Source organism: Scomber scombrus, chromosome 2 (genome assembly GCF_963691925.1).
Source record: "Scomber scombrus chromosome 2, fScoSco1.1, whole genome shotgun sequence".
Taxonomy (NCBI): Eukaryota; Metazoa; Chordata; class Actinopteri; order Scombriformes; family Scombridae; genus Scomber; species Scomber scombrus.
Window position 1 is genome coordinate 9,463,330 of NC_084971.1, and position 12,644 is coordinate 9,475,973.

General features: G+C 41.7%; 1 protein-coding gene across 1 annotated transcript in view; it reads right to left on the minus strand.

Moving 5' to 3' along the window:
* LOC134001116 (B-cell lymphoma/leukemia 11A-like) overlaps positions 1-8,310 on the minus strand; it is a 33,269-nt gene extending 24,959 nt beyond the window's left edge. The window contains 3 exon segments of the mRNA XM_062440683.1: positions 4,251-4,365; positions 4,414-4,643; positions 8,256-8,310. Coding sequence (XP_062296667.1) covers positions 4,251-4,365; positions 4,414-4,643; positions 8,256-8,310 — 400 coding nt within the window.
* Positions 8,311-12,644: the final 4,334 nt, after the last annotated feature.

Genomic DNA, 12,644 nt, shown 5'->3' on the forward strand with positions numbered 1-12,644 from the left:
CACACACACACACACACACACACACACACACTCTGCTGCATACCTGACCTTAACTACACACACCCGCTGTCTGTCACACACATACCCTCCACCTCACCATAAGTTCTGCTTCCTGAACCCACAAAACATCACTTTAACACACATATACACCTCCACCACCTTCCTCTTACACACACACATTTAGGGCCCAGCCCGTCCCTCCGGCCCAGCGCTCTGTGCCAAGTCTGGCCTGGCATGGTCCACAGAGGGGTGTCCTCAGGCGAGGCTTGCCAAGTCAAAGACCCTTTCATGTTCAGCCTGCACGCCCAGGGTAGTAAAGCTTTAACAAACAGCCTGAGACACACACACACACACACACACACACACACACACACACACACACACACACACACACACACACACACACACACACACACACACAGTCTCTTTCTCACCCACACACAGAAAGCAATAAACAATTTAAGTGGTCAAAACCACACTCATACACACACACGTGCACACATATACACATACATTAGCTTAACACCACGTTCACGCTAGAGATGTAAACATCCACTACACTTCAGCACTTGAATGCAGCCGGAGCCACCAACACTCAATCCAACAACAAAGGCTGACAAATCTCCACCGACAACATTTGTGGGTGTTTAGAGCTTGGCTTCAGAATACAAAAATGTCCTCTATGAAAAATTCATCCTAAAAACCATTCCTGTTCACCTTCATTAAAACTTAGTGGAGCCCACAGCCAAAAATAGGACCAAGTTTATAAGAGCCCAGAGCAACTGTAGAATCAAATTAGAGTCAGTTTTTACAGACAATGGAGTGCGTATGTTGAAAATATTAGCTGGTGTCCGATAATTATAATAGCATGCATCTGTGCCTTTTCACCATCAATTAAAGTGATCACCGAAACAAAGGCACACACCGCATGTGAACTTGCAAAGCCACCCATACGCACGTGCGTGCACACACAAACACACACACACACGCTGGCCACGGGAAAAAGATATCACTACCAAGGAGCCTCTCGCCCCCCACCACTCACACACTCTCCAGGCACTGCCCAGCCCCCCAGTTCTGCCTGACAGATACCCAGTGTGTATATGTGTATGCTTATGAGGGAGGGAGGGTTGGGGGTTGTGGTGGGGGGGCTGGTGGTTTGGAGAAAGGTGGCACGGTGCCAATACAGAGCCTGCTAAATACCTTTGTCTCCACAACACACAGGGACAAACAGGACAGGCAAGCTGCTGCAGGAAGACGCACTACAGCTTGAAGAAATACCACTCCGTTGTTAGAATGTTTTCCTCCTCATAGAGAAAAAGGGGAAAGGTGGCTGCCATAATTAACTCAGTATCGATTCAGAGTCCAAGCTACAATGGAGGCAGACCGCTGGAAAGAGGCAGAAGTGTGAGATGGTGGTCGATTTGAGCGGCTACAATGGCCTCATTAACACACATGGCTACGCTGGTGAGAATGCAAGAGGTGCTAATGCTGGGATGGATAAATACAGGCCGCAGTAATGTAACACTATGAGCATAAGAATGTGATACCACACTCATAGAATGTACTGAAGACAAACGATTTGTAAAAATACTAATTATGCTATATAGGACATGATAAAGCCTGTATACACTTGTGTGGTTGCACATCCTAAATCATAACAATGAAAAATATCTTGCTCCAATTACTCAGTGCATAAAGACCAAGCAATCATTTATCGCATTGATAACAATTGCATTTAGATCGTGGAATAATGAATGTGAATGTAAATAAAAATTATAAATCTACATCACTAACCTGCCTGTTTAATAGTAATTATATCTTGTGAAATGAAACCAGTTTTACACTACACTGCAGCCACATAGTTTGTGTGAGAAACCGTCATCTGCTCTTTTTCTGGGCCATCCATAATCTGGAGACAAGCTACGTTGTCCCTATGCATATCTTAAATTGTTTATCATGCAAATGATGGCACGCAGGCTGCTCTGCCCTCTTCTAACGGCCCTGGGCTCCAGACTGCAGACCCCAGCCCCAGCTGCAGCCATGAGACTCCCAGACGGCCTCAGCTGTCCTGTAGACGGTGACGGAGAGGCACAGCTTCATCCCCAGCGCTGGGTGTATTAAAGACAACTACCCCCCCACCCCAACACCACCCCCACCTCCAAGTTAAACCATCCCGGACGTCAGCTCCCTCACGTCCAGCAGCTTCTTTCCTAAACCTAGCCGCAGCCTGTGCCGGTATAAGCTGCTATGCATCTGCGTCAAATGACATTTCAAGAGACGGGTGGGGAGTGAAGGGGTCACATTCATTTGAGTGTATGCAGGGCAGCAGGATACAGTAAATCTATAAGAGTGTAACATGTAACACACTCGCCTAGAATAAACTGAACATGAATCCAGTGTCGCACAGATACAGTGTGTAGGGACAGTATGTATTGAGATGCCTCATATCCATGTCAGCCTCTGACTGAGCGGGGTGAGAGAACATGGCAGCTAGCATATGGGGTACGGGGTGGCGTGCTGGCACTGCCAGTCTGGATCCATCAATCTTGGATACTGTGTAAAGAGGTGGGGTGGAGGTTGTGCAGGCTTTTACTCAAACGTGACTGATGTGCAATATATCTTGCAGAGTGGCTGTAAAAATCTCTTGTTGGTTTTTATCATTTTCCTTATCTGCTATCCTGCTATTATACATTCATGTTTTTTTTCTCACCTCACATAGAGAGGTTTAAACAGAAGGAAATGCTACGACAGGATTATAACATGATCTGATGAGGTGTCACACAAGAAGAAGCCTCACAACATGCACAGCCAAATTAATCTGTTTATTATTAAGCCAAGCAAAGCTTCTGTTCTACAATGTCCGGAGACATAAGGCCTATAAATAAAGCTCTGCTCACAATGCTAGTGACCTTATGGCTAGTGACCTTATGATATCATGTGAACTCCACTGCATGATGATCTAAATGAGCAAAGAAAAGCATGTTCGAACAGCTGACAAGGCCAAGAGGCATGTCGGATTTGTATGTGTGTGTGGATGAGTGTGTACATGTCCGTGTGTGTGTGTGTGTGTGTGTGTGTGTGTGTGTGTGTGTGTGTGTGTGTGTGTGTGTGTGTGTGTGTGTGCTCATACGGAGGGCAGATGTTTAACAAACTGCACACTAATGAACAGTGGTCATTCAGTATGACAGAGGGCTAACTAGCTAACAACAGATAACAGTATTGCCTTTAAAATGCCATCTGCAAAGCTGCAGGACTGACTAATACAGTACAGTAGTACACATTGTTGAGCGCTGCTCTCCGTGCATTTAGCCTGAATTGGCTTCAAATTGAATCACAACTGCCCAGACAATCAGCCCAATCTGGCACACGATATTGGATCAGTTAAAGGAAATGAATAAACATTCAAACAGGCTACGCTGGTCAAAATCAGACCCCACTCTGTAAAACCAGCCATAAGGGATCCATGCTTGTTTGCACAGCAACTCATGTTTTCACTACAGCCTCATTTAGCCCCGGTGGACAACCAACAAACCGACCAGCAGCCTTAAGAAGTCCTTAATTACTCAAATCAAGAAAAACACTGACAATTAGTGGCTGTAAAGATTCTTCAAATAAACGCTTCTTCCTTGACAGCTGAGCATAATTACATTCTTTTCTATCTCTTTTTAATTTTAGCATCAAAGTGAGGCCTTGCAGGCGCATTTTTGAGGGAACAAGAGATATGGCGGTGTAATAAGCCAGGCAGGGATACAGATTCATCTCTCACCACCACATGAGAGAGAATGTGGCGTCCACAGGATCAGAGCACATCTGTGATGCAGCAACAAACCCAATGAAACCGTTTTTCTTTCTTTTTTATAATATGTTTCTTTGTCTGTCTGCCTGTGTGTGTCTTTTTTTTTATTCAGCAAATGTTTCCTTTTTTCACAATCATTTTCAGGTCAGTGGATTTTCATGTGGGTTCAGCTGAGGGAGATTCACAGGTCTTAAATGCAGCAGCAGATATTTCACACCCTGGTTATGCAGATTGGATACATTCCTACTAACAGTAGCAAAACCATGGAAATCTGAGAAAGCAATTGTTCCTGCTTGAAATGGACTCTCTATGAACCTTTGAAAAGTGCGACCCACTCCACGCCTTTAGCTCTTAAGTCACATGACGACAGACTCACTTCCCACATTTTCTTTTCCCTGCCTCATCTGTTTACTCTCGCATGGCAGCCATTTTAATCTCCCAGTATGTTTACCTGTGATATTCTCCTGCTTGGGGATTATTCCTTGCAAGGGTGCAGATAAACAATCCTCATCCCGCGGCGACACCTGAACAGCCACCTCTACGGGGTGACACACCCTCCGCGGATGCTGGAGGTGGGTCCGCGAGTGCGAGGAGGACGTGGAGAGGGGCGAGGCGAGCGGGGAGGACGGTGGCCTGTCCAGAGGTTTGTCCATACAGAGGCCCCCGTGGCACTGCCTCCGTTTGTGTTCAATGAACAGCAGGATGTCAGCCAGGGGAAAGCGGGAGTGGCATTGGCCGCAGGTCAGCAGGTCCTGGTCCCCTTTTAGGGGCTCACCCTGAGCCACTCCCAGCCTGGGGGAGTCCTGACAGTCTTCTTCTGGTAAAACACCTGACAGCGGCTCAGCTGGATGGGCAGACAAGAAAGAAGAATGTGAGATACAGTTCAGTGAGGGGTAGTGATTTTGTAGAGCTTATAAGCAAATGTGCTGGTTGTTTAGAGAGGAGATGGAAATGCAAACTAGTGTGTATTACATTGCTGCAGCAAATGAAGACACCAGGAATAAGGTCAGGTTGTAGAATGTGTATAAAATATTTTTAGAAAAGAATGAAAGAAAGAAGAGCACACAGACTACTTCGATAAGGACTGACATGTTCTGCTCGCAGGCAGCAGCCAAACGATTAAGTTGCTTGACCCTCTTTATTGTGCTGCCAATCTCGCTTTTTTAATGAACCTAACACCTCTGAGAATCAAAAAATAGATTCTAATTTGAGTTCAAGATGATTGGACCCCATTTCGTTAAAAGTGCTGGGATCTCGTGAACCAAGGTTAGACATTGAGGGGTTGGATGTGGAGTAGGTCCCTGAAGTACCGACGGAGAGAGAGAGAGAGAGAGAGAGAGAGAGAGAGAGAGAGAGAGAGAGAGAGAGAGAGAGAGAGAGAGAGAGAGAGAGAGAGAGAGAGAGAGAGAGAGAGAGAGAGAAGAGAGAAGAGAGAGAGCATTTTAAAAGAAGTAATCTAGCCACATGGTAAACGACATTGGGCGCCTCGACTGGGATGTTGAGATAAGATGTGATGAATTCTTGCCGCCGGTTCAATCTTTAATTCCATGTCGGGTCAGGCGAGAAGGTGGTGAGGGACTATGCAAGATAGGCCGTGTTACCTGTATGTTCAACTGCATTAAAGATGAGAGAATTCGCCCCTATTTTACAGGAGCTTATCTTAACCAGCTTATGCCACGGACATAGGCGAGGTGTGTGAGGCTGGGTTAGGTGGAAAGATTTTCTTCAAACCAAATAATCTCGTTTTGATGCCAAGCAAGAGTGATGTGAATAACTTTCAAAACTAAAATATAATCTTTTTTTTTCCCAGACATAATGACTGCACCAGAATTCAAAGTAGTTTAACCAGTGTTTCCCACTGGGCTAAAGAAGTGGGTCTGCTTCACCAAAAAGGAAAATGATTAGGCCTCTTCGTTAGCCATTTTAGGCTTTTATGACTCACTGTGGATCAATAATTTCATCCAAACTCACTTGCTGAAAAATAGCATGAGGTAAAGGGATAAGTCGGCATGTATTACTTTCATTTTACTGGAACAAAATGTATAATTTAAATGTATCAAGCATATAGGCTGATTTGCTCTCTGGCTGTATAAATATGTAATAAAGTGTCTTTAAGTGTTCCTTTGCTAGATAACAGCTCATCAGTGGCCCCAAAATGAAATTATGCAAATTCTGACTGCGCAGCCTTAAATATTATGTTGTTCAAATTATGAATGTGAAAATAAAGAAATAGAATTATTAAGGCTAAATAAATAAAATTTACTCAATTTTCTCAGTCAGAGGCAAAACTAGAAGTTATATAGGAAAGAATAAAACCTCTTCTAGTGTACAAAAAAGTAAAAGAAGATGTATATTTTTTTGAAAACAGTTCCATGTAAACAGGCCTAAAACTGCTTGTCTTTAAAACAATTTTCCTCATACTCTTATATTCTACTATTTAGAGAAAAAATACATGCATTGCAAGGAAAAAAATCACTAATTTCTATTGAAGCGATCATCTGCAAATGCTTGCTCAAGCAGCGTAGGGATAGAGGCTAGTCACTTTTATTTGTATAGCACGTTTCGTATGCAGGAAGACTCAATGTGCTTTACAGTAAAACATAGAAAACATTAAGAAATGAGACAGAAAACACATATAAAAAACTTCATAAATAAAATAACCTCTCAGCAAGTCAAACGATGCACACACACTTACTGGATGTAAAATACAGGTTATTTTACAACAGCACTCACACATGGACTACTACATAAAGGCACACACACACACACGACACACAACACACACACACACACACACACACACACACACTACCAAAAGCCTGAGAAAAGCAATTTTTAAAGACCGCTTTTAAAAGAAGTTGCATTAAATCTCAAGTCATCAGGCAGTTTGTTTCAGAGAGCAACACCACAGTGATTAAATGCACCTTTGCCTGATTTAGATTTAATTCTAGGTACATTCAGGAGACACATGCTTGATGATCTGAGGGATCTGATTGGGCAACAGCCAGTGAGCAGGGCAGATATATATATTTAGGAACCATATAATGTGGGCCTTATAAACAAGCCAGAAAAGTGTTTTCAGTACAGGTGTAATGTGTAATGTTATGTTCCTAGTCCTTATTAGCATTCTGCAGCATTCTGAATGAGCTGGAGCCTCCCTATTGTCTTTTTGAGAAGTCCTGCAGAAAGCGCATTACAGTAATCTAACCTGCTGGAGATGAAGGCATGGACCAGTTTTTCAGAGTCAGACTGGGACAGGAATCTCATAAGTTTGGAAATGTTTTTTAAAAGGTAGAAAGCTGTCTAAAGTGGATCAAGTTCAAGTTCATAAGTGGCTCACAGGAGCACAATCATATTGCGCCCCCCACTGGCAAACCCATTGACAATTATCCCACAAATGAAGGCATACATGTTGCGAGAGCATAATTGGTTTCTATCGAAATGGCAGCATTAGGGTCACATTTAAGTCAAAACGTTTAAAAACAGAAGAAATGACACGCAGTCATGATCTCCAACTAAAACTTACATCATGAATCTGTCTATTTGGAGGCTTAACCATATTATTTGACGCGCGTAAGAGTGCATTGATAAGGCAGATCCTCCTGCCATCAGACGAACGGTGGGAAAGAATTATCCTGGAAACATAAATGTATCTCGACTGGGAGAAAACCCTTGTCATCTCATCTCAATCAACGTGCTGCGATTTTATCACACACACGCGTAAAGCGACTTTCCTCCCTTTTCTCTCCGGTCGCAAAGCAGAGTATCGCGCACCGAGATTCCTGTAGATTCATGCAAATGTGTCTGTTAATGTCACCGCATAACCCATCTCGTGTTTAATATGCGGTGTTTAAACAGCAGCTTTTACGAATTTGTGACACAGAACTATCCCTTCTGGGTAACGCACACGAGGTCTCTGCGCTGTGGACAAGTGGGTATGTAAACACCACTTCCCTGTGACCAAACAAGCTCAAAGCTGTGTAAATCAATTCTTACAGCTAAATGAAGAATGTTGGCTGCTGTTGTGGTCAAACAGCTTTGCAGTCTACACCTGAAAACTTATCAGCGAATGGCAGCAGCAGCAGCAGCAGAGGGCTTGGGCTGCCTTCATATAGGCAAAGGTCTCTGGCCATAAAGCCCATGCATGCCCTTTAATGGCGAAAGAAACCTTGAAGGCTACGTTATACAACACATTAACCAACACAAGTTGAAGCTCCCTGTCACGTTGTTTTAAAACTTTCACAAGCACATCCCTGAATCATTTCTAACCTGTAGTCTTGGTTATGGGATTTGTACTTTCACTCAGGACAGCGGTGGGTCCGAACGTGACCGTAACCTACCTATTAAATCACCCAAGGAAGTTGCCCTATACGAAACAACACAAGAGGTGGTACGTTCGGAGGAGAGAGAGAGAGAGCGCAAAATGAAGTCAAAAATTCGATGTATGTCCACTTACGCGAAAACTCCCGTTTGCTCAAGTGCTGGGGTTTGCCTTGCTTGCGGCGAGACATGTTGGTTTAGTGGCGGCTTTTCAGCTGAGTTCACATTGGGAAATCCGTTCCTACAAGGTAGACTCCAAATTGAAATATCTTCATTGAAGCGTCTGACATCCAAAAGAGAGAAAAAACAAAAAGTGAACTGCGGATCATACAGAGGGTGAAGCGTAGCGCTCTACGGGCTGTGCGGAGCTCTTCATGACTTTTTCGCAAAGAGAGAGTGATGGGGGTACGGCTGAGCCCCCCCTGAGCTGCAAGTTCAAGTGCGGACGTGACGTTCCTGCGAACTTGAACGTCAGGAGATGGACGGACTGAGACAGGCAAAACATGGGCAGGGCGAAGCCGGCCAGTGGGAGGGGGACAAGCCATAGTAAAAACCAATGGACACTCATTATGGACTACCTATAGAAGGGAAAAAAAGAGAAGGGAGACCCTGAAGACACCAATGGACAGAGGGGATCAAGGGGGCTGGGCTTAGAGAGAGAGAGAGAGAGAGAGAGAGAGAGAGAGAGAGAGAGAGAGAGGACTTGAGTTGTCCAAGGAAGTGTATAGGAGCGGAGAGCGCGTGAACCAACGAGCGCATACAGCAGGGGTGTGTTTATTTTCAGCCTGACATGAATATGCAGTGATTATGTAAATGTAAAGTTTAGATTAGAGGCTTGTGGTTTTATATTTACACAGGGGATAAAATGTTCGGTGATTTTATGAAATAAAGAACGTTGTACTGTCATGACACGAAGAGACAGTCGATTTCCATATTTAGGCTTATTATTATTCTATACTTATACTTATTAGTGTTCAGTTGCATCACATCACATCACAGTGAGGTTGATTTTTGAAAGGGATCATTGAGGAAGAGCTTCACATTTCTATAAAAAAAAATGGTATGGTACCAGTCAGACTTTCTCATTCAAGTGAATGGGAAAGTGTGCCCAAACTTTTGATTTATTGTAGATACTTTGGGCTTTGTCCAAATTCTGGAGAAGGTAATGCAAATATAATCTAATCTAAACGCAAGAAACACAACCAAATGAATTGTAATAAAGGCTAGAAATAAAGTAATACATCGCATGCCCACTGGAGCGGATTCAGGCACATTGAATTACAGACCAATAAAGAAAAGTTAAGTTGCCTATGGAGATACGCGCTCAATTCTCCCCTTCTTCTATGAAATCCACGGGAGCTAAAATGATATGGGGCTGCAGACTTTTCAGATTGTTTCAAGACTAATACAATAAAAAAAATAATACAAATTAAAATATTAAAATATATCCAATGTCTTTTGATTTTGGCTACAACACAATTACATTACATATTACGTCAAATCAGCATGTTAAATGAGCTGGGTCAATTATCCGTCCGTGGACATCACCGGGGTCTGCACTATTCAAGTCAAATGTAGCCTATAAACTAAGAGGTCAAACGGTTATTTGTCTTCTCACCTTATCTTAATGTTGTCCTCTGACAGGTAGCCATGTGAGAGATAAAGCACCGACACTTGTGATAACAGGAATACAAATTTAAATTCAAACTTAAAGCGATATAGGGACCTTTAAACACACAGTTGAAAGGTTAGTTTATTAAAATATTCAGTGATATTATCATCATTACCCATCCATGAGGTATATTATAAAGCGTCTCCACTGTTTTTTTATTGTTTAATTATGACATACTTTTACTGCACAGGAGCACAAAGATGTGACAGCGGAGAGTAAAATATGAATATGCAGTCACGTGCAGGCACATTATCTGATTTAGTGTTTTGCAAAATAGTTAATTGTGATAACATCGTTTATGTTTTGACAGATAGATGCATTTCTTCCTAACTAATTGTCTTTCTTTTGGCTAAAGCAACCAAGCATGATGCAAATATTACATTAAAGAGTTTATATTAAAATAAGAGTCAAAGGTTGAAAAGGGCACACGCACGAACACCACTGAGGATTCGTGCGTCAATGACGTGTTTAAAATTATAGGCTAATTAATTATTATTAAAACATTTGCCCAGGTTCCCACAGAGACAGACACCTGCTGGTATTTGAAGGGGCAGGGGGAATCCCAAAATATTGAAATAGTAAACAAACAATATAGGAGTGATCATATATGGTGCATAAAGGGAACAGAAGTCATCCAGAGGTCAGACGGTGCCTTGACACAGACACAAGATGTGCACCTGCAAGCACCTGCACCTGCACCTGCACCTGCAATGTAATAAAATAATGTACAAAGTAACAAATTGGAATGTGTTTGGGTTGGGAGGGAGGTGATGGGGGTCATAACATTATAAAGGTAGGTATGAGCTGCCATTTCAGTGACAGACATCATGGCAGCAAGACTGAGTGTCATGTGCAAGATCCACACACGGAAAGTGTCCCACCTCTGCTTTGAATGCAGAGACTAGTTCACAATAAGCACTGTATATCTTATGATATAGCAGTGAGGACAGTGTTCAATGGTTATATTATGAAGTCCAAAAGTTCCAGAATGTTCATGTAATTTTCAAGTTCTTTAAAATATATTCATATCATTATGGCTTTTATATTTTTTATTTCTTACATATATTACATGACATTATACTGTGTAATAGATATCTTTAAACTTAAAAAATACACTTTCCCTGCTCTTTGAAACATTTATGAAGGATTAATCATTCATTGTGTTAAGTGGCATAGGCTATTTAAACATTCTGAATAGGTTTGTAGTTAAAAATTTGGTGGAAATACTTGCTACAAGGGAATTCAAAATTGACCCGGACCATACTGTGATATGTAATCAAATTGAAAAAAGATTATTGCATATAGAGGCTGTAAAATGTCCTTCTCTACCTTGAAACAGACTTAAAGCCATTGGGCAACAATCAGCTACCAGATTGAAAATTATTGAGAGATATTTCACATGATGCACATTCAATGCGAACTGACTTAGCTTAGTTAGGTTTGATTTTGTTTTATTATTCTTATGTTTGGTTATGACTTATTGTGTTAGTGTCAGTGATTCTGTTGGTGGCAATAGAAGCCTTGTAATTGATCAGGCTCATAAACTGATCAAGCCCTCGCCCACATCGAAGCTCAATACTTTGACGCCATCTAGTGTTTCTACTCCTGATCAATTCTAAATTCAAATCACGTTGAAACTATAAAGCCAAAATTGTATCATGCAGCATTGAGCAGGGCTATTTTTTTAAACTTTTATTATAGGATTAAACATTAATATATAATTAGAAATGTAAAAGAAAAATAAATAAATACATACATACATACACTCTGCTGCTGTATTTCATTTATTCGTGGTCCTTGTTTGTTTATATGTATGTATGTTAAATGTATAATTTATGTATGCACTGGTGCACTTTATGCCCAAGACAAATTCCCCTGACGGGACATTAAAAGTATATCTTATCTTAACTTAACTTATACATACAAACAGACAGACAGACAGACAGACGAGTGACAAATTCATTAAAGGATACCAACACAAAGTATCTTAATAAGGTGTTGGGCCACCACATGCTGCCAGATATTCCCTCATTTAATGTTCTGATGATGGTCCAAAATCTCCCATAGTTGTTCAACTGGCTTAAAATCTGTGACTGTAAAGGTCATAGCACATGATTCACATTATTTTTATACACATCAAACTATTCAGTGACCCCTTGTGCCCCTGTGGATGGGGCATTGTCATCCTGGAAGACACAACTCCCATCAGGGTAGACATGTTTTAATCGTAGGATAAAGGTGTTTTCTCAGAACTATTTTGTATTGATTTGTAGTGACTTTTCCCTCTAAAGGAACAAGTGGAACCAAACCATGCCAGCAAAAATACCCCACAGCATAACAGATGCATTGTAGGGGTCAAACATTCAGACAAGACACCAGTACTGTTTTTTCATTTCATTTGTCACCTCTCTGTACATACATACATACATACATACATATACACATAGCCTACTGTATACACATTAAACAGGCCTACAAAATAAAATAGATTTCTATCATAATGTTCATAGAATATTATACAATTAAACCATTTCATATTTATAGTAGTTTTAATAAGTAATAACAATAAACTACATATTAACCTACTACCTGCATTGAACTCATCTAAACTAATAATATGAGCCAGTCACGGTTTGCTGTCAGTAAAGTATTACATAACCTTATGTGCACTCTCTAGATTAGAACGCAGCGCCACCATGAGGCCAAGACGCAGTAATGTTTGAGCAGCAGCAGCAGCAGGGCTGGGCAACGGGCTTGTAGGAGCAGCAAGCAGCTCAGCAGCATCGCTGTTCATAAATCCTCTACATATCGGATGCTGATTAGCCATAGAGCACCTGGTAAGTGAAATTTATG